The following is a 24035-nucleotide window of genomic DNA, read 5'->3' as shown; positions in this document are numbered from 1 at the left end:
TTTAGTTTTGCATGTTCCTGTTCCTAGAATTCATTGCACTACATGTTTACGTTCAAACATGACATGATAGCTTGATAGTATGGAGAGGGCAATGAGAGTCCACAAGTCCAAGAGGGATCCTAAAGGAATCCTTTAAAGGTACCATACCATGACCATGCTTCAGACAGCAGCCAGTTTCTTATTATAGAGCTGAGAGGATTTGTTAAGGATCTGTCTTGAACTCATGGACCCTCCCTGCCCTCTCCATACCAATAGAGGTCATTGAAATATCTTTACATTCCTGTATGTTTCAACCTAAACTGATTCTGATGATTCTGATAGAAAGAATGATTGTTTTTTTTATCGAGCTTCCTCTTCTCAGTTTGATCTACAATGCAAATGCTAGCCGTCAAGGGTGTATGGTTGAATTATGGATAGTGGAGTTCAATGATGTGAAAGTAGCAAGCATGGTTTACTGATCTCATCAATACAGCCGCCTTCAAGTAATAGGACTTGTCAGCATACTTGGTGAACAACCCCTCAGAATAATAACGTTATTTAGCTCGTTGGGAGTGATAAGTAGATTTTTCCATAATTCTTATTATCATTTTTGCAATTACAATATTGTTTCACTGTTCCAGACCCATATGCACACACAAGCCTACATGTGCACGAATATAATATAATATAATAAATATAAATTATAAAAAATATATAAAATATTATATACATATAATATATGCATGGCTTTACAGTCACACCCAGCGTTTTTATCGCTCTCAATTTTCATAAATACCAAACTGTGTGTAGGCAGATAAGAGAGAGAACAGAGGGAGGAGAGGAGAACAAAGTGAACACACTTAATGAATATATTTCAGCACTGTGACCTCACGCATTCATTCACCCAGATGTATTCACAATACAAGATAAGCCTCCTAACATGTTGTTCCACTATGTGTGTGTGTGTTGTGGAGTGCTTAACCAACCATAATCAAACCAACCTCTCATTCACCATTCTTTTAATAGGGCTGTGTTCCAAATGGGATACTCTTTCTTTTTTCTATTATACAGTATATACTTCTGATCATAAAAAGAATCGAGTTAGCATGCAGAAGGCATAGAATTGGGACAAACTTAAACTTATTTATTTCATCATAACATCACGCCTTGAACTTGCCTCTTTTCTTTTGTTGGGTTGTTTTCACTCTGACTCTCCGTCCATGTGACGTCACCTCCGGTGTGCATTGGATTGTGGGTCAAAATCACTCCCGAGAAGCATGCTGATTTCAACTCAACAACAAAATTCAAACCGGATTCAGTAAGGCATACAGTATTTTTTTTTTTTGCATCTGACCACAAGAATTGGGACATCCTAAATCGTTTTTTTTCTGCCATACTAATACCAGGGTAGTATGGGTTTCGGAACGCAGGGCCATAGGAAATGGCCAGACCACACTGCTTGCTCTCAGATGAATTTCTCTGCCCCGGAGCTACACACCCCAGCGACCGCAAATGGACCGGTGGCTGGCTTTATAATAAATTGGGGCGGAATTGGGTCGTGCGAGAAACTTCAGGAGGGAGTCATTATCAGCGCGTCTTCGTTTTATGTCTGCCCATTAGCGAGCCTAAATGTCTTCCATGTGTGTGTTTGTGTACAGCAAATCGCCGCTCTCTTTAAAACTCTTCCCTATGTTGTGGGCCTGCAAACAAAAAGCGAGTTGAGTGTGGGCGGTAAAGCCATATGTGTCCTACTGACCCATCACGGTAACCCTGCTTTGATATCTAAAAGGACTGTGACTCTCAGCTCGCAAAGCAAGAAATATTACACCTCGGCTGTGTCCAACTTTTAAAAGCTCAATTCCCTTCCCAGCTGCTTTTTCCCTTGGCCCCTGGAAATTTCTGATAGCTGCAAATAATTTTCATAATTACGTCCCTGTTTGAACGCTCCTATGTTTAAACAGGTGGAGAATATGGAGAACCCCCCCCCCCCCCACTTTGTCTGTCACACCCCCCAAGGAAGCAAGAGAGAGAGAGAGAGATAAAAGCGTGCCGTATTGACATCATTTTTCACATGATTGGATAAAAACTGAACACCGACGTCTCCTTTGATTCGATTTCGACAAATGTCATATTTTATATGGCATTGTATTCCGGGGCCCTAACATGGCAATAATCCGATTCTCCTTCCCCCCCCCCCTCTCGATAATGCTATTACGCTGACTGATTTTCTCTCCTGGCTATTTCTCTCTGCGTTTGTCTTTTTAGCATGGCGTCATCCACCTCAACCCCTTCAGTGTTTTAAAACCCAAGATTCATGCACCTCCGGATTCCTTCACCACTTCCCATTTTTAAATCGCATTTAAAAAAAAAGTTTGAGTGTGCGTGACTAATTATTTTCTCAGCGCCAGCATTCGGTCCCAGTAAAAATAATTCCACCATTTTTTCCCTCTCTCACTGTTCATCCGATATTGGTTTTATGTGCTCTTACACTTTCCCAAAGCCCGGATGGAAAATGTGTTGTTGCAACCGAATCTGAAACATATGAGTCCAATTCACTTCACCCACGTGAAATGCAATTATGTATTTTCGGGGACTCGGAGGGGCTTGAGAAAAGGACTTGTTATTGACGCTGAGTGAAACGTAATTGCGCTGTTATTGCAGCTGTCCGAGAGAAAGCACGGACAGCAGCCATTTTTTTTTTGAGAATACAATATGTTTCCAAGAAGAACCTTTTTGCTGACAGCCGGTTCATCTGCCAACACACCTTTCATCCATCAATCCATTCTATCATGTACTATTAGTGTGTGCAGCCACACAGAGGCATACACACAGAGGTCCTGCTTTGGACAAGGAAAGACAACTTGTTTTCAAGCTATCAAACACTGACTTATACTTTGAAAATTCAGTTTGTTAGCCTCATAGCATTAATTGCCTAAATCATATTTATTCAACTCTATCTACTTTATTCTACATCTACTCTACTCTACATCTACTTTACCCTACTCTATAACCCTTAAAATATGACTTAGGCAATTATGCTATTAGGCTAACGAAATATAGATGTAGAATAGATTAGATGTAGAGTAAAAGTAGAGTAGAGTAAATATGATTTAGGCAATTATGCTATGAGACTAACAAGTTTGCCAGTTAAATTAAAAAATGATGGGTTCATATTGACTATAGCTGAAACGTATACACACAACACCCTACCACCGGCCCAATGCATTACCATGATGCCAGCATTATGAAAAGCCAGACTTTATCAGACCATGCTGGCTGTCTCTCCTCCTCTCTCCTTTCTTTAATTGCTTTGTCATGTTCTTTCATCAGCAGCTCGTTAGCAGTGAGCTGGTGTTGAGGGACATGCTATCTCCATGTCGACCACACTGACGATCAGACAACAAACACACATACAAGTCAGTACAGGTTAGACGTGTGTAGTGCAGCAACACCCATCCTGTATATCGTCATACATACAGCTCCAGAAAACATTTAGAGACCAGTCTGGATTTTTCTTGATTCTTCATCTCTACATAACTTATTCAAAATGTTCTTCATGACAAAAAAAAATGTATTGGAATTTGGTAGAAATGTTGTCAGTAGTAGAGGATTCATCCACTGGAACAGGTGCATTTACCAGTGTCGTTGTCTTCAGGGAATCACACCTACTAACTATCTGTTCCCTGGGGGAACGCCAAACACACAGGAGGCCTCACACTGTCAAACCTCCTGCTGTGCCGAGGGAAAATATTCCAGTGTGTGTGTGTGTGTGTGTGTGTGTGTGTGTGTGTGTGTGTGTGTGTGTGTGTTTTGATATGATAGACATGAATATGTTGGCTTTCTATGTCTTAACGCTGTTTAAATCCACTTGTTTATTTTGGTGTATGTTACAGACAAGCAATGGGCCGGGGGCACAGAGCGGACGCCACTCAGTCACAGTGGAGTCTCAGGTCCAGAAACAGCAGGAGGAGAAGAGAGACGGGTTCCAACCCACACACAGACAGTACAGCTCCCTGCCGCGGTGAGACCTCTTCACCATTCTCCTTTCTTTATTCTCTCTGTCTCTCTCCCTCCCTCCCTCCCTCCCTCTCCTCTCTTGACTTATCACGTTCTCCCTGCCCTTTCTCAGCCTCTCCATTTGACTTTTTCCAACTTCCATCCAAGTCTTTTGCTCACATGTGTGCCTTTATCCTGTACACTTTATGTAGCCTATATCTCTTTGCCTACAGTCAACCCTTTCAACTTATCTCCAGACACATAAACGATTCTTAGCAAAAAAAAAACTCTTTGAATGAAATCATTTAATGTGATCGCTCGGAATTATTCGACTGATATTTGACTTCATTAAGTCAATGTTGACCCTGGAAAAGGGGGGGCTTTTGTCACATGCATCAGCCCCCCACCCTGCTCAGATATGATGCTTTTAAAAGGGAATATTCCCCTGGCAATCTCTTGCCTTACACAGCTTGAGTTCACAGCTTGAGTTCACAGCTACAACCACTGCTCTTCATCATCTTCCATCTTTCCCTTTACGTTCCCTTTTGCATAGTTGTCAAAGAGATGCAAATAAAGCTTACCATATCTCACATCTGGAGGCATATTTTAGGGGGATGAGTTTAGTGTCTGTATTTGCATTTCTGCCATCACTATTTGAGTGTGTGTCTCTCTCTGTGCCTCTATAACAATCCTCTGGCGCTCTCTAATCGCACTTTAGTCAATGCAAATCGCAAAGCCAACCATGGCTGCTGTAAAAAGTTCAACATCTTAAGCCTCGCATCCTTCAAAGAGAAAGTCACACTGGAGACACACATTCTACTCCTTGACTGACTGACTGACTGACTGACTGACTGACTGACTGACTGACTGACTGACTGACTGACTGACTGACTGACTGACTGACTGACTGACTGACACATGGATTTAAAAAGTTAGTGATAAAATATACATTGTTTCCTCTCCCTGATATATATATCCACACTGAAAAGAAAACAATCCATTGGGAGTTTTTCCTATTCTGAAATGTACAGAATGTCCTGCAATGTTGAAGGTGAAGTCAGTGAGTGATGTTGAATTTATTTAAGTTTGGCTGCTTAGCCAGTTTAAACAAAGGCAGCGCTCTTAATGTGTGTGTGTGTGTGTGTGTGTGTGTGTGTGTGTGTGTGTGTGTGTGTGTGTGTGTGTGTGTGTGTGTGTGTGTGTGTGTGTGTGTGTGTGTGTGTGTGTGTGTGTGGTCTCTTAATTTTTCTTGGCCGTCGTAACTCTGTGCTCTCCTGCGATTTCAATCTCTCCCTTGCACAAACAGCAATCACTTCTTCTTCATATCCTTCTCCTTCCCAGCGCTGCTGTCTCTGAATACAGTCACAGTCAGGGTCGATTAAAACAGGTTTTTTTTCCTATGGGCTATGGATTTTGCGGTCCACACGGACGCATAATCAATGCTGTCTGTATATAAAAGGGGACCTGTCGATCTATGCATTCCCTTCATAGGTGTTATCTGCTGCCATCTCATGTGATGTGATGTTGCCTTCAGCCCCCCTCCCTTTCTCCACTGCATCCCCCTTTTCTCTTGGGAAAGTTTCGTCCAGGCCAAAAAAGCCAGCCGAGGATGGCCCTTTGATATGCATTCCTCTCTATAATCTCATAGCGTATCTTTTAGCATAAGAGTCGCATGAGCTCAGGGCTTGACGTTTGACCCCCCCGCCCCCGGCTAAGGCTTTTTTCAGAGCCAGTGTCTCGGCACGGCTCCTCATTAAAGCGCTAAAGTCTTTGCATATCCAGATTAATAACCCACAATTCCCTTTGACTCTTAACCGCCATTCCGTTGGCACCTCCTCAACCAGCCTCTTCTCTTCCAAAAAAACAGGAAGTTAAGTCATTCAGACGAAAGGGGACATTCCCTCACGAAAAAGAAAAAAAAAAGAACTTCCCAAATAGCTTCCAGAAGAAGGCATGGTGGCTGGTTATCTGATGAGGGGCCGGGCTTAGCTGGCTGCCTGGATGTGAGGAGTGGAGGAGCACTAATGAAGGCTTGTTGTCAGAGCGGGATTAGCAGTGACAGGCGAGAGGAGGAGAGGGGCCCGGAGAGAGACGAACCAGTGTGTTAGTAGGAAAGAGAGACTGCTGATTAGCCTGGAAGAGACACGCTCACACACACATAAAGAGACACAAACACACACACACACACACATACAAGTGCGGTGAAGATAAGGTTCTTAATGGTGGCCCGAGCGAACCGACAGTAGCTCTGCACATCCAACCCATGCAACTCATGCATTCCAAAACAACAACATTTCACACTATAAAGGAAATATTGTTCCCAGGTTTTGTAGACAATGTATTTGAGCGATTGTTCCGTTTGCCCACTGAATGCATTTGGTCTCATTCTCTAACGATTTTGTGTGTGTGTGTGTGTGTGCGCACGCGTGTGTGTGTGTGTACGTGTGTGTGTGTGCTTTTCTCCTCCTTTCTTCTCGAACCCCTTTGATTCTTCCCAGCTGTTTTTAAAGAAACACACGGCGGGCCGCAAAACGTTTCTCGCGAGCCAAACTTCCTGGCTTTGTTTGTTATGTTCTGTCATTCTAAATTTACCCCCACACTACACTCCTTGGCATGATGTATATTTCCCATCCCCTCCCTCTTTGTAAATGTAACTAATCTACTTTGTGACATATTCTGGCGCGGGAGCAGTTGGTGATAAGAGAACGAGCTCCCCCTTGGCACATCAATCACGACCCACATTCCTGCAGTGGAACAATGCCATTTCTGCTCTCTCTTTCTCACAGACTCTCCCTTTAACTTTCTCCCCTACTTCTCTTATCTACTTCAAAAACAAGAGGGTCATTCTGAAAAAATGCATGATCGCTGCCTCGCGCAACAGGCTTTTTTCCCCAGGTTTCTAAATAAGTTGCTCCCGCTGCTGGCTTGCTTTGTGAGCCAAGCCGAGGTGTAAATGCATGGCGGCTCGCCCGGACAGCAAAAAAGAACCCAGACACGGAGCATGTGGTGGGGCTTCTCTCTCTGCAATCTGTCCCTACATCTGCCCTCCTCTCACCAATTAACCCTCATTCTTACTCATACACACGCTCTGGCATGCATGCGTAAAAAAAACACACTCACAGAGCGGAACTAAGATAATCTTGTTTGTGTCACACATGTGCAGTACATAAATGCGTACACATTTGCAAGTACAAATGAAGAAATCTCACAAAGGCACAGTCTCATTAACAGTGCCATGTGCCTCAGCTCTTCTTATTAAATAGTGTGGACCACAAGGGCATCCTTTGATAATGCTGGAATATGGGGATTCTCATTAGATACAGATACATCAAATATATGTTAACAAGAGACAGTTCAAATAAGAGAGAAGAAGGTAGTAATTAAGATTGCTTATTTTAACTATTTGCTTGAAAATGGCCCCACTTCAACTCTGTCTCTCCAAACTATCTAATAAAAGCAAAAATGCTCCATAGTCTTAAAAAATAAAAATAATAATAATAACTCCTTTTTCCTCATTGTAAGGTTTCAATTTTAGAAAAAGCAAAATATTGTTGCTGGTGCTCTGAACAATAAAAACCCTATTTTTGTCTTTCGTTCCTCTCTGCCTATGTTGGAGTGAGCCTGGGCCAGATAACAAATACAGGCATTTTGGCCTCAGAGCACGCCGGGCCCCCCTGTCTCCCACTGCAGCCTTGAACTCAAAAGCCTTTTAAGCACACAGCGGGCCAGTGAGGTGTGAATGGGATTTCTTTTTTCTTAGCACCCCTGATGCAACACACATCTTCCATCGCACCCTGGCCTTAATGGACCCTAATAACAGAGAAGCAGAAAAAAAATGGCAGTTCCCAATGACTGCTTTTCCGGGGCCAATTTCTAGCAGGGAGAGCATATGTGTGGCAGAAGGCTTGAGTGCGTGTTAGTTTTTATTGTATGAGAGATAATATGCGTTCATCCCGGGCTGTCCTGTCAGTGCAGTGTCTAACTCAAGATGAGTAGAAGGCGGATAACGCCGTGAGGCCTGCGATTACTCTGTCTGTGTGTAAGTGCACCACGTCTGCGTCTCCCAAAAAAGGAGTTAAATGGATGAAAGCAGCCATTTTTCCTCGGCGAGGTTTTAACATTTGTGTTTGTTTACAATGTGGAACTAATAGCCCTGTGGGCGTTTAAAGCTCCCCTCCTGTTTGTTTCCTGTCTCTGTCTTTGTGTCACCGGATTCAGTGTAATCATGCAGCATGCTCCCCTCTTTGCTCCACTCATCTTGGTTTCACTATTTCAAATGAAAGCCACCACCACCACAGCCCTCCTTCTTTTAACCTCACTTAAAAATGTGAAAATGGCCATATTCTCTGGCTGGAGTGCAATTCCTTTGAAATGTTCCCTGAATAGTGCTAACCTATAGGGGCAACTACAGAAGGCAAGGAGTTCACAATACAATGTCACGATACGATATACCGTGATACATTGCGATACAATGCATATTGTGATATTCGGCTATGTATTTGGTAGGGGGCGCTCTAATTTTGTCATCTGCATTGGCAACTCTGCTCACAGCTTTCAATCTACAGGAGCAGAGGTTGTAGTTGACATCCTGTATACAACGTTATTTTCTTACTTCAAAACATACATTTCAGCTGGAAATATCAACGCCCGGGCTCCTGGGAATTAGGCACGTATCTGTCTTATGTGACTAGGTGTGCGTGACCCTTAGCTTGAGACCTACAGACAATATGTCTGATGTTGACTTGGAAAGTTCCCACTTACCTCTGTGAAAATCACAACAATATCACAAAAATAAACATCACAATATATTGTAGTAACCATCTTTGGGCACCGGCCTTGTTGAAAGTGACTTCCTTATCACTGTCATTGACCTTTTTCAACTGTGTCTTTCCAGGCAACCTCGTAAGAACCCCAGCACGGTGTCCCAGGACCACATGCCAGCAGAGGGGTTCCAGCCCTCCAAGGAGAACCCTCGCTACTCCGCTGGCCAGGGATCCCATAACGGCTACCTGGGAATGTCCAACTTCAACGCCCGCGTCCTCTTAGAGACTCAGGAGTTACTGAGGCAGGAGCAGAGACGCAAAGAGCAGGAGGCCAACAAGAGCAGACCGCCATCCGCACAGGACAGCCCCAACGCAGGCACCTACGACTCCCCTCCGGCCCCCGCCTCTGCCCCGGTGCAGGCCCTACCACCTCAGACCAAGGGCCCATACAGACAAGACGTGCCACCGTCGCCTACGCAGCTGGCCAAACTCAGCCGGCTCCCGGGTTCGGAGAAAGGGAGGCTGTTCTACTCCTGAGACCGTAAAAACAAGGAACTGTACAATTATGAACTTTTGGGGAAAAATTAGGACTGACACTGAGGAGCATTAACAGGGATGAATACAAAGATGGCAATGAGTTTTTTTTCTATAAAATGATGAGACACAAAAGATTTTTACAGCACTGTTGATAGAAAATGTAAATATTCTAAAAAAAGAGATTTTTTTTTAATGATATGAACCATAATCCTTTTAAGTTGTATCAAAGAGACAATGTGAGACGTTGGACTGTCCAGCGTCATGATCATGTAACTATGTGTATACAGTTAGTGCCTTCTATGCTGGTCCTTTGTTTGGTCACCCTTGGTTGGCATCAGCCCAATTTATGTTTTCCTGGACTCATTGATCTGCAGCTTTGCCCCCCCCCCCCCCCCCGTCAGTCTAATACATTCCGTAGAGTCATCCCAGAGGAAGCAGTTGGTTTGGGGATCATCACTGCATAGCCCCATCTGACAGCAGTCTGACCTCAACATCATAAGCACAAGACACAGGCCACCGCTCGGACACTCGTAGTCAATACCGTGCTTGTGTGAATGAGGCTTGTTTTTCTGCTGTGCGTGGCTGTTTGTCCAGCACATGTCCAACATGTTTATCGGGTGTGTAGTTTGTGTGTGTGTGTGTGTGTGTGTGTGTGTGTGTGTGTGTGTGTGTGTGTGTGTGTGTGTGTGTGTGTGTGTGTGTGTGTGTGTGTGTGTGTGTGTGTGTGTGTGTGTGTGTGTGTGTGTGTGTGTGTGTGTGTGTGTGTGTGTGCGTGCGTGAAAGAGAGAGCTGGCACGAGTTGGCATGTAGTGACAGAATGTGGAGGTTAAGCAGCTTGAGGGAATTTGGAAGTCTTACACACACACACACACACACACACACACACACACACACACACACACACACACACACACACACACACACACACACACACACACTCTCCACCCCAGTTCAGTGAAATGTCCCTTTTGGTTTCAGATCCATGACTTAACCAGAGTACAGTGTACAGTATCCTCCTCCAAAGCCCCCTCTTGTATTCAATATGATAATCCCCAATTCTCTCTTCCTCTCCCGGCTCTTGCTTTATCTCCTGCTTCTTGCCTTCACATTGTCCCCCTCACCCTACGACACTGTCAGTGGAGGGAGACGCCTCTATTCACACCCTGGTCCCAACAGCCCAGGGAACCAGGCAGTGTAAACGGGGTCAAGTCTGGTTTATTCATTAATGTACATCGTTAAAAATGAATGGGCCTCTCTTTGTGTGTATGTTTGTCATGTATGGCGAGAAGAAAGAACCTGCAACGTTGCTGGCATGGCTCTGGCCCCAGATCTTGACTGGAAAGCCAAAAGACCCAGAGGAGTATGGATTGTCCTTGGCTGAATATGTCATCAGGATGGTTGCTTGGGAAACAACCCATCCATTACCCCCCCCCCCCCCCCCCCCATACAATACAGCTGATTTTGTGTTCTTTTCATGATTATGTCCATTGGTTGAAAACCAGTCGGGAGCTTTCCTAGTCGTTCAATCAATAATTAGGGGTGTATTCTTCGGAGTGTGTGTAAGAGTGTATGGCCCTGTGTGCATGTTTGTTCCCTGGTAAAAACAATAAGTTCATCTTTATTTTCAAGACAGATTGAGGATGTGTGTTTTTTTCTGGATGAGGATTTGTTTGGATCAAAATTAGATTTAGTTTGGATTTGGAAAAAGTGTTAATGTTATAATTATTGTAATCCGGTTTCTCCCCTATTGACAACTTAGTTTTAAGAGTGTGACATATTTATTATTGGTGTATGTAGTCTGACTTTGTATGGAATCCCTTTAAATTGAATGTAATGCGTCACATGATCTGTCCTGCTACATAGCTGCCCCAATACTTAACTAGTAGAAAGTTATTGTCATGTAAATGCATACATGTAGAAAGCTGTTTAAAAACCAGGGTGGGCGCTTAAATATGGCTCAGGAAATGAGATTAATTTAATGTTTTACTCCGATTGTGAAAAAAATCCGGTTTTTGCTGGTTACTAGTAAGTGCATGTGAAGGCCCTGCTACTTTAAAAAAAATGGAACGAGGATGTCTCAAACTATGCAATGCCATACTCACAAAAATACTTTTGTAACCACTCGTTGTTGAAATTAAAGATTTGATATATACACCTGTTTTCCACTGTTGCAAACTAGAGGTTCATCATACAAAAGAATGTCCGTCTATACGTCCCATTATAAGATTCAGATACACTAGCTGCTGGACCCATGTTATTTTTCCTGTGTCTAGAATCTGGATGGAGTGCAGGTCTGTGGTTTTATATTACACATGTGGTGGTAACTGTAGGTTAGGATTAGGCCCTGTAGATTTACTGCAGTCGGATTGCTATCGTCCCCACAAGTACATAGAAAAAGTAGTATTTTCTTACACATACAAAGGGGTATATAAAAAAAAGGACTTGTTCAGCTGCCAATGTTCCAGTGTGTGTGCGCGTGTGTGTGTGTAGGTGGACATGTGTTTTAAGTGTCTGTGAATGTGAACACTACTGCCAGTAACTAGACCGCTCTCAATATGTCTATGAATATGTCTTGGCAGCCATATGAACCACTTGGCTGTTGAGTGGGAGACAGAGCATTGGAGTGGGAGGGAGAGGAGATGGGAGGATTGACCTTGCAGATGATTCAGTGAATTCAGTCAATGGAGTAATCACAAACTATTCCTCTGAGTGTGTGCACTACAAACAGGAGGAGTGACCCACGAGGCCAACCTTACTTTATCCTCTTCTTCTCTTCCTTCCTTCCTTCCTCTCTTTCATCTCTCACTTTCTCCACACGTTTTTTTTCTGATGTTGTCGGGAGTAGCACAGTTAAGGCCAGACACTGCAGGTAATATAGGGTAATATATATTTAACTTTGCCAGTTGATTACTTACATTTAAACCATTCTTTTTTTCTATTAATAAATATGCAAATTGGGCAAAAGCTAAACAATAATGCATACATTGGCTCTTTCTTTCATTTATAAACTATAATTTGTATAACATTTTAGTGTCTTGAGTTTGTAGATTTTTGGATACATAGATTATTTTATAAATCTAAAAAAATCTAATGTACAGGTCTTAAAAATGCATTTCCGGCATGTCTTTAAGAAGGAAATGTATCATAAATCATAAATTTAAAAAAATATTAACAAATCCTTCTGGTTTGGCCTTCAGAATAGTGCTAAGAATGATTATGTAAGTGAGTGCTTTAGAAGTTGAGATTTTTGCTTCAGAGTATTGAGAAAAAACGAATGTTAAGATAATCACTGTTAAATATGGTTGAATGAAAAATACACAGACGCAAACTGACAAGTTTAAGTAAATTAAACACCTCAATGTACATGTCGGACCTTTTATTTATACTAGCATCAAATAATATGGAAGCAATATAAACACAAATCTTAAATTGGCCAGTGCTTGAAAAAGGTCTACGTAAAATGGCTGAACGTGGCTGTGTGTGTGTGTGTGTGTGTGTGTGTGTGTGTGTGTGTGTGTGTGTGTGTGTGTGTGTGTGTGTGTGTGTGTGTGTGTGTGTGTGTGTGTGTGTGTGTGTGTGTGTTTTGGGGGGGATCAGCTGAGCTCAGTTTGAGAGTCATAGCAGCTGTTTTAACCATAGTCTGTGTTTACGCATTTCATCACCATGACCTGGGGGAGGGGTTCAAGTGCCTGCAGTATCTTCTCATCATATGCAAATTTGATAATATCCCATAATGCACGTTTATTGTTTGTCTTGTGTAATTAATGTGTGTGCCCCTGTGACACATGAATTCTTCCCATGAAGCTATTGTTTCGTCTGATGTTGTTTTTTTTTTTTTATCCTGGGAGAAATGAGAATTATATTGTTATTGTTTCATTATGTTTTTATGACCATCCCTCATTGTGTTTTATTATCCACAATAGGGTACCATGGTGGTAAAGAAAATGACTAATATGTGAGTACGGTGCAATTTTCCCTTTTTTACTACAGTGTGTCATCAAGATCTGTTCCTGCCATCCTCTGTACATACAATATAAACCTTTTTTTTGTTCCAGTGAATAAATTGAGGGTCATTTCCAATCTTTGTAACCGTAATTTCCCATGATTGTGCTGCTTTTACATCCACAAATGGTTTCCTCAGTTGATAACACACAAGTGGAATACCATGCATAATCGTGGGCAAGTAATGAGTATTCCTACACTGTTTTTTGGACTGTCCTCTTTCTATTACAATTATAGTAACAATTTGGCTAGTATAATTAGGCTATTGTCTTTCAGATAAACACGTGTTGAGTTGAACTAAAAAGACATGTTAAACATACATAGAAATCCGTGTTGAACACGTAGCAAAATCAAGGAAATTAGGCACTAGTGTGTCGTGAACGGCACCCTAGTTTTGAGCGCTGTGCACAGCCACCCCAGACAGTCAGCAGGGAATACGTCTAAATGCATGTACGTCATTATTTGACACTTTGGTATCATTCTACATGACTATAAAACATTATAACAACATGTTTAGGTCAGAAACGACGAAAGAGCATAATAGGTGCTCTTTAATTAACTGTTCATTAAAGCTTAGTTACTGCTATTAACGGTTAGTTGATTATTAAGCATAGTCACGTACATAGTAACGGTGTCTCAGTGTTTGGTTAGGCACACAAATAAGTTTTATATATGCCTATTAAGCATTAACTAAGAAGTCAATGCTTATTTTGCATTAACTAATAGTTAATTAATGTGCCCGTATTGTAAAGTGTTACGAGCAAAACCTGTCTTATATTCATCTGCCGGCCAGAGCCATCCCCATACCTTGACAGCTCAAAAGTCTAAAAAAGAATCTGGATTTTCTGAAAGGTTCCTCTAATAACTAGAGGAATGTTGGAACAAGTTCAACGTCCGCAAGAGATACAGCTTTAAACTTGCACTAGCTAAAACGCCACTGACTCCCACAGCTGTGGAAGTGGCGGTGAAAAGGTAATATTAAAAACATGTCCTCCCTTTAATCTCCATTCACCTGGGTCACTGCAGGGAGGGGTTCACCTTCAGCTGGCTTAACTTCTAATAACATCATGTGAGGACTTTCATGGTGATACAGAAAATAGTCAAATGTTCAAAGGGGAAGAGGCAGGTCTTTAGAATGTGCATCAAAGAGCTCCGGCCGAATCTGTCTTCATTCTCAGAAAAGGGAGAGGCCTTTGAAACAATGGTTGCGTTCCGAATCGCATACTTTCTACTATATAGTATGTAGAAAAAAGATTTAGGATGTCCCGATTCTTGTGGCCAGATTTAGGATGGTTAGAAATACCCGGATGTCATACTTCATGCGGCCATGATTGTTAGTGTTGAAAAGTGCATCCTATTTGGGCGATTCTGACCCACAATCCAGTGCGCACGTGAAGTGACGTAACATCGACGAAGCCTCCATATGAAAACAAACGGGGATGCGACGGATATAAAAGCAAGAGGCAAGATCAAGGCGCAATGTTATGATGAAATAAGAGAGAAAAGTATGTCCCAATAGTATGCCTACTGCATCCTAACTAGATTATTTTTATCGTCGGATGTAGTATGTAGAATAGAAAAAAGAAAGAGTATGCGATTCGGAACGCAACCTTTATGTCTGCTCATAGGTGGAAATGGACCAAAAAAGCACATTCATACGGGATAAGGACACTCACTCTCTATGTCATATCATCAAGAGTAACACTAAGGTTAAGAAGAAGTAGAGGGGACCAAATATGAATTATGCTACAGACTGTGAGATGACAGAGAAAGTCTTCAACCTTAAAATAATACCAGGGAGGGGTGGGGGGCACCACCGTCTCTGAAGTAACTCCACTGTAAGGATGTTCCCTCAATATTTCCTCTGATTGAGTGTCAATAGAGCAGCGATAGTCAGATGATTTTCAGGAGCCCCAAGCTGGGTCTCAGCTTTCACCTTGGTTAAAGCTGGGGTGGAGGATTTGGGAAGAAAATGGCAGTTGGGATAGAGATTTGAATCCAAACACCTCAACCGCTCCACTTGTTCTCTATGTCTCTACTGTCATGAGGCACGAGACAAGGGTGTTGTCTTTTAGCCCTTTTATTTGCCTTTGTAAACTAGCCCCCTGTTGTCTTGATTTGTACTGTATGTATTCATAGGATTGTAGCGCATGAAATAACTTTACTTTTCTGTCATTGCCGGTCTTAAATCAGGAAACTACGGGAGTGTTTCAAGCTACACAGTGAAATTACAACTTACATTTATCGGCCTCTGAAAGTGTTTTATCACATATGGATTTATTGTCCACTTTTTCTTTCTTTCTGTATACTGTTTAAGCAGGACTTTAGGAACATTTAGATTTATTCAATGGATTATCTTTACATGTAACATGTAGGTTTGCCTAGAAGACGCTGTTACAACATGCACTTTATCAGAATTCTGAAGATGTACATAACACAACGGTCATCCAACTAATCATTGTCATCTGTGAGGAACTCTTGGCGTACAACACCGTCATAAATACGAAGTCAATTTGACTCAAGTTCTACCTCAAATCAAACCATGTGACTAATCTATTCTGACTTGATAGGGGCCAACAGTAAACTGAATGTGAGTTATTTACAAAAGCCTGATAAATAACAGCCAACTATTCAGTGAACTCTTTGTAGCCTCTCCCCCCATTCATTCCAATGGGAAAGCACCAAATGTGATGCTGACATGTTTCTTGGATTGGAGATATTAAAGGTTCAGTAAGCGGAATGGTCAGTTTAGCTAACTTCCTGTCAGTGACTGCAGTTAGCAGTCCCCTCCCTCGTCCCCACGTCACCACATTAATGCACTTCAAGCAGCGAGTTCTCTATCATCATCTCAGATCCATAAGTGTGATAAAACAAGATAAAAACCATCAAAACAGACATTTGGAAGGATTTTTACCTGCTCCGCCATTGTAGGCGCATACACATTCACCCATCTGTCGCTCTGCACGTGCACCGGCAGTGAGACGAGTGCCGGTTTGTAGCGTTCTCTCTTCTGATTGGTTATCAGTAGTGGGATCCCCGAAAAGATTATTTGCCGATTACATGCAGAGCGGGTGACTGAGAGATCGGCTATATGAAACTCGCACACTATATTTGTGTTCACTGTATGAATAAAGAGCGATTTAACACTTATATTAACATAAATAAATCGCTTTAACACACTAGAATGGCTTACACCCAAGGATGACGGTTCATTTTTGTTGTCAGGACCAGGGATAGTGAAACCTTTGCCTGACCATAAAATTGACCATATGCAAGCCTCTCTTAAAAACTGGCGTTGCACTAAGACTGATAGGATCAAACCGTGCACTGAGAATATCCTCTCCAGGTTTATAAAATACCCTTTAGGACTATATAGATACCATGTACTATGGAGAAATGTAAGCTTTTATAGATCATAAAATGTTCATTCCCTGGCGATTATTCTGTTGTGATTTGTAGAAAATGTATGGCAGAGATATTCACCTGCTATTCCGTACACCACAAACATAAATCCAGTTGACATGAAGGTACTGTAAAGCGATGGAAAACAGGTTTGATCCTAGCATGATACGCGACGCGGTATATGTAACCTTGTGGGCGCTGTGCTGTATCAAGTTTTGCACCCTTAACACTTTGAGGCCTAGGGGGAACGGTAAAGCTGTCTTTGGCCGTGCTCTGTCTGGTCATTACTCACACTGAAAGAGCTCTATTCTGGGTCTTTAATATCCCCTCTCTCTCTTTTGCATTCCCTCCATCATAGCACTCTATGATGAAAACCTCCAGTGATCTCCGGTGATCAAAAGCAGACTCTTGTCATTCGGCCACTTTGATTTCATTACTCCACTCTGTCCTCTTGACCCTTGCAGGCCAAACCGGTAGACCCCATGCGTTTGCAAAGCGCAGGTGTGTTGTATGAGAAGCAGATGGGAGTTCGTGTGAACGTCCAGAAGATAAAAAAGATGCTTGTGTGTCAAGGGATTTGGGGGGATTTTTTTCCCCCTGTCTTTTCAGCTTGGTGAGGGGGGCCTGAGTCTAAGAGTCACCTGTTTAGGGGTTGAAGGACCTGCTATTCCGTCTGATCCCAGATCTGCTGCCCCACTGGGATTTCAAAAAAGAGGAAGCCGACTTATGCTTTAGGAAAAAACCTGCGGTCGTAAATCTCGGGCAGATGCGCGAGAAAAGCCAATTGTGGGAGGTTGACATTGAGACACACACACACATACCTTTCTTTGGGCAACAACTGGTGAGTGCGTGTGGAGGCCCAATATCTCTCACTCTCTGGACCGTGTGTGTGTGTGTGTGTGTGTGTGTGTGTGTGTGTGTGTGTGTGTTTGAGAGAAAAACCTAAAGAGCCACAGCTGAACTGGCTTACTGAGAAGACAAGCAGTTGAGGAAGAAGAGTGAGAGCGTACCGGTTCACCTCCCTCTTACAGTGAGAATGTAGAATCTCCACTGGAATCCAAAGCCCTCTGTAAAGTAAAGTGAAGGTATTATATGAAACTGGAGGAAAATGTCTTCAGTCAAAGGGCTGGCTGGTTGACCTTTTCATAGCAGTCACAGATATGGTGTTTGATGGAGCCACCAGAAGTGAGTTCACTGAACATAAAAAGACTTGACTATACTGTCTGAAGAATTCATAGCATGTGTCCTTTTTCCTTATATCTCACAAACTCTACAATATGGAAGCAATGAGTATCGAATGTATTCAAGCTGTACGATCAGAGCGATGAAAGAGAGTACACTGGGAAGAGATTTAAGGAAGTCATAAAAATCACATACCATTTGTTTTGGATTATTTCTTGATTTTGTCCAGGTTGTGTTTTTTTTTTTGGAATCTCCTTCATTCAATCTGCTAAGAGGAAAACGGGTTTGCAGAGACTAATCCTTAAGTCAGCTATACAAAAACCACAGAGCAAAGATATATCTTTATATATATGCTGTATATAGTTTGTTGAAAGTTACAGTCTCCCATGTATACTTCAGGCAGATCACTGCATAAGTACAACATTCTTGTCGACAATGTTCCCAGTGAGAATGAGTATTCTCTGCAGGGGAGTGTCAGGGAGGACAGAGAAAAGTTTTGTTAAGAAGATGTATCGTTTAGAACTAGGTGGATTGCTGTTATCAGCATGCATGCAATGCTAATTCAAGCAGTTAATGTGTACCACCTGACCCCTGCTATTAGCAACATCATGAAAGGAAGGTGGTGTATGGGATGAGTTCTGATTGGATACTGGATTTAGCTGAATTAAAGAACAGTTATTCTATCAATAAGAACCTTGTGTTACATTTCTTACCAGGTTTCTTCCATCATCGTTCAGATCAGACTGTGTTATGGACTGTACAAGACTTTCTGATGAGCTTTTTTGCAACCTTCTTTTAACAATGCAGCAGAACTCTGCATATGACAGACAGTATTTTAGAACGGACTGCGTACTAGGGTCACCCAAATAAGACAACCCATCGATGTATGTGGCTATGTGGCACATGCTAATCATTAACTGATAGGCCCTAGTATCCCAGCGTGCTTATCTATCTTCCCAATACACATGCACCATGAAATTTGGACCACCTTGGGGCTCAAATAGTTCCTGACCGTTCTACAGTATTAGTCCCTTAACCGGCTAACCCTCTTCCTGTGCCAATTGAACCCGGGGCCCCTTTCCCATCTTACCACCCACGGAGCTTCACACGCCGCCCATGCAGCCCCGCAGGCGTCGCGAGGAGAGAGAAACTTCCACCACAAAACGAAGGAGAAACAATCAAGATAACAAGCCTGCACATGTGCGACCAGTCACAGCCCTTGTGAAAAGCTTGGGCTTGATGTTTTTACTTGAACATTTTTATTTACACACCAAGCCGGGATTTGAGGTCGCCATTAAAATCTGTGACGACGTTACATGAAACAGTCTTTCGGGGGGGGGGGGGGGGGGTTTGGGGCTTAAGCTATGTGATGCAACTTCATTACACCAAGAAAAATTAACTGGTGGGTTACACTGTGTCTCCTCTGAAGCTTAAGGACTGCATGCTAGCTACTTGTAGTTATTTAGGCCTGGCACAACTGGTGGTGGAGTCTGTGATTGCTAGTAGTACATGCGTTGGCATTAGAGGGAATTATTGTGGGCAACTGTGGGGCATTCCCTGGTGTGCTAACATTGAAGATTATGGGACCTGTCATATTGCACACACACACAAACACACACGCACACACACACACACACACACACACACACACACACACAAACACACACAAACACACACGCACACACACAAACACACACACACAAACACACACACACACACACACACACACACACACACGCTGGAGAACATTAAGGACTTTGCTTTCCGGTTAGCCTGTCAAAGATTAGGATTGAAAGCAGAAGGTTGTTTGATTGATGACGCATGTTGAAAGAAACCATTGGGAATGACAGAAGTTGCCTTTCTAGCAGAGGGAGCCTTTGGTTCTTCAAAACATGTCTTTGAGGTGTCGCGGCACACTGCTGTTTAGCCTCATTACTGTATGCAAGTCATGGTAGAGTCAGCCCAAGGTCACTGCCAAGGTAAGCTGGTTTATAACTCCACTCTTACTCTTAGTTTACGGGCAAAGGAATACATGTATATAATTAAATAAGAAAACGACAAACACAATTTTCCTGTTGTTTTCATGTGCGGACAAGGAATTTCACACACTTGACCAGCTTTGAAATGGTAATGCATTGTTTGAAGTGTTCTGGTAAACAAAGTAGCACAACAAATGCAAATATGTGCTGCGTTTTGATCTCATTATATTATCTTTTTTCCCCCAAATTCAGGTTGTGTTTTCAACATCAAATAAATGAATTATTTTGAACGTGTACTCGTGCGATAGCATCTATAATGGGTATTTCCACAACACTTGCTGACTTCTGCTTTATCCACCTTTAATTGTGGAGATGGTAAGGATGGTTTGGAAGGGTTTCTGACACTGAACACTACCTTGTTATTCTTGCTCCAGAACAATGGCCGTGCAGTCTGTAGCTGACATTCTGCTTCCCATATGCTAAATGTATGCTGTGTTGGCAGTTATGTTGACTTGTGAATTGTTTGCCTTAAACACACACTGGGGGCGACCACAAATAGTGGACTACTCGACTATCCGATAGAAGCATCGATTCAACTTCCAATCTCACAGTCAAATTGTTGCAAAATGTGGTTATGAAACAAGGGCGAGTCTATTCCCCTGTATATGGAGGTGCTGAATGTCTGATTGTACATGGTATTACTTGGTTTCTCCCAATAAATCATTATACATCGCCTATTGTGGTACACATACCAGCCTATAATACTGTTTTTACACATTTTAGAAAAACTCTTGAGCTTTAGTTCGCAATAATGTTAGACTAAATCGCAATACAATATATGAATGCCAAGTCAGGAAGACAAACTTTAATCAGGGTTTTTCAGCCCTGTTGTCTGGTGTTGAAAAAAAGTAAGCCAATGTCGCAAATGAGAATATCCCTGCGTTCCAAATGGCATACTCTCTTTTTTCTATTATATACTACATTTGACCATAAAAACAATCTAGTTAGCTTGCAGTAAGCATACAATTGGGACATACTTTTTCTTATTTATTTCATAATTACATTGCGCCTTGATTTTGCCTCTTGCTCTTATATCAGTCGCAACCCCGGTTGTTTTCATAATTATGGAGGCCCCGTCGATGTGACGTCACCTCCGGTGCGCACTGAATTGCTCCGGTGCGCACTGAATTGTGGGTCAGAATCGCCCAAATAGCATGCTGTTTTCAACACTAATAATCTCGGCAGGATGTAGTTGACATCTGGGTATTTTTAAGCATGCTAAATCTGACCACAAGAATTGGGGCATCCTAAATCTTTTTTCTACTATACTAAATAGCAGAACGTATGGGGATTGGAATGCAGGGAATGGATCAATGAGCGGGGAAAAATACAACACATAATACAATAAGACAACCAGTCTACTATAGGCAAGATTCGACCAATCAGATTTGACTTAGTCAACTCTTAGTTGGGGACACCCCTAACACACACACACACACACACACACAAACACAAAAACACACATTTGATCCATGTATACTTGCTTTATCTCAATAAAAGACATGGTGGCCCCAGCATTGCTTAGTATCTGTGAAGTTAGGGATTTATACAGACCAAGCGTTCTGCTGAATAGGGAACAGAATGGCTCAAGCAAGGCATTCCCGTCCCCGTTGAAAATCTACATGGGAATAAATCCTATAATCTCTCTCCCAGTTTGCACACTAGACTGGCTGAGAGCAATTACTCTGACAAAGAAAGCATTTTTTCCTGTTCCTCCTCCTTCTCTCTGTGCCTTGTGTCAAATTAATCCTCTGAACTTTCCTAAAGATCTTCGTCTATTCCCTTTTATTTCTTGCCTGAGAGTGCAGCCACTCTCTTGTCTCTTTTATTCTTCCCTCGTTTTTTCTTCAGATATGGTAACCCACGAGAGGAGATTGCCTTTGGAATGAAACAGCTGTCAAGAATTCCCAATGTCTCCATGCGCTTTCTCCCTCTTTGTTCTACCTGACCCCCCATGCCCCCACCCATCTCTCCCAGCCACTCACAGAGAGAGGGAGGGAAGGAAAGGCCTTATCTCCCCACGGTGGGATCCTCACAGGTGTTGAGTGATGGGGGCATGACTGTGCGCACGCTTGTGTGTGTGTGTGTGTGTGTGTGTGTGTGTGTGTGTGTGTGTGTGTGGATGGGGGCCACAAGAGGAAGAGTATAGCAGAGAGATGTAAGTGCTTGAGAAGTTTAGATATTTGGTTTAGAGTATTGAAAAAAAAACAATTAATGTTGAGATAATGGCCGTTAAGATGGTTGTATAGGAGAAATATACAGACGCAAACAGACAAGGTTTAGTAAAATTAACACCTAAATGTACATGTTGGGCCTTTTCATTTATACTAGTATGAAAGAAGACAGGGTTCTTTGCCTGCAGTGTCTCGCCTTAAACAGAGGAAGCACAGCTTTGATTTTGACAATCGGGGGGAGGTGGGGCAGGGCTGCTGCTGCTGCTGCTGGAGATTATTTAATGACGGGGGAGGGGAGTGGGGATATGGTGGGGAGTTTGACACCTGTGGGGGAGTACACAGGGAGGGGGTTGCGTCAGCAGGAATGGGGCTGAGCATCTGTTGCGGTCACAGGCAATAGAGACGAGAGGCACCTGGAGCTTTCAACCCAGTCCAGAAATGTTAATGGTGTACGGATGATGCATATCAAGTGCACATCTGCACTACGAACAGCTTTCTCCTTACTTACAATGCAGTAGTCCTGCATACATGATCCACTCCTGTTCCAGAACGCTTTTGGGATTTTTGCAGTAATGAATCAGTCATTTGCATAATCACCTTGAGTTGGGTTATTTTCTCCTCTCCGTGTGATGCCAAAGTTTCATTATTGTATTATTGATTCTTGCTTTAATTGACCTGGTAGCATAAATGCCCCCAAACCAAACAATCCATACTCTAAGCGACTCTTATTTGATTTTTGTTTAGTTTTTTTTGTTTTAAACATTAATCTGAATTTGATTGTGGATGCAGTGGAGCAAGAATGATGAATTGTTTTTTTTCGCGGTAACTGCCACACGGCAAGGTTGTACAGGACTTAACTTTTACAAAAGAACAACTGGGTGCGACGTACTGTACATAGACACATACGTTAAGAGGAAGACTATTGCCTGGATTGTGCATTTACATATCTATTGCATTGTGGTTTTATGAGCACTGCAGAGTTGATGGCCTTTTTCCACAAGAGAAACATTAGGAAATGAGGCCAGTGAGTATAGGAAGCAAATCTACTCAAAAAAACAATTTCACATTTTATTTAGCTAGGGATCCTTCCGAAAAATTACAATTGGATTATTAAAATAGTGCTTTTCTCTCGATACCAACATTAAACACTTTTCTCTAATTGAGGGGGGGGAAACGTCCATATAACTAGTTATTTCTAGAAACCGTTTGGAAAGATATGTCACTCCAGTTGCAAGGATTTATAAGGTGAGCCATTTGTTTCATTTTCTCCTGAATTTTGCCATTTTTTTTTTATCCAATCAGACCTTTTTATTCAGTTAAAGATTTCTGAACCCACTGTCACAGTTTATATAACGGTGGATTGTCTTTTAACCATGCTGTAGATTTCAAAGACATATTCTCTTCCCACTACCTACCCTGATATGTTGCAGACATTGTGCTTTGTACCACAGAGCACACGGGCCTTCTCCCAGTGACAGTGAGTATCTTTAATGGTGACTGTGTTTTGTTTTTGCTGTCTCTGGGGATAGATAATGGGGAGCGCTCCCCCTGTGAGGCGAAGCAGGGCCAGAAGAGGCTCTGTAAACATGGGCCAATGAAGATTAATCACACACTAGAGATGGTGTTCCCACTTTAATAATCAGTATTGATTACTGTCACCTTACATCTGCACCAACAGCTGCTGCGAGGTGGGCCCGCCCGCCCGCCTGCGGCTGGTCCACCCTCAAACTTCCACTGTTAAATCATTGTGTATTCAGTGGAGAATAGTGGGGGTCATAGCGTGAAATACACACCAATAAATATTCTTTATTGTGTTTCAAGCAGTGCCACTATACAAGCTTGTGTTAGCTTTGCCGCCACACAGTACATACTCCGACCTTAGACCTCCTTAACATGAATGTTTCTTTAAAAAGCTAAGGTTAGGGGGCGCCTTTAGCTCAGTTGGTAAGGCGTCCCCCTCC

The 24035-nt window shown here is 42.4% G+C and overlaps 1 protein-coding gene across 2 annotated transcripts in view; it reads left to right on the top strand.

Annotated features, from left to right (window-relative positions):
* The window catches only part of LOC307267538 (partitioning defective 3 homolog), a 381172-nt gene extending 367817 nt beyond the window's left edge, over positions 1-13355 (top strand). For both annotated transcript variants that reach the window (XM_080049880.1, XM_080049879.1), the window contains exons 23-24: positions 3873-4000; positions 8870-13355. In XM_080049880.1, the coding sequence (XP_079906006.1) occupies positions 3873-4000; positions 8870-9275 (534 nt within the window). In that variant the 3' untranslated portion in view covers positions 9276-13355. The remainder of the gene's footprint in view (positions 1-3872; positions 4001-8869) is intronic.
* Positions 13356-24035: the final 10680 nt, after the last annotated feature.

Source organism: Ammodytes marinus (assembly GCF_949987685.1).
Source record: "Ammodytes marinus genome assembly, chromosome: 21".
Taxonomy (NCBI): domain Eukaryota; kingdom Metazoa; phylum Chordata; class Actinopteri; order Uranoscopiformes; family Ammodytidae; genus Ammodytes; species Ammodytes marinus.
This window is presented reverse-complemented; position numbering and strand designations above follow the sequence as displayed.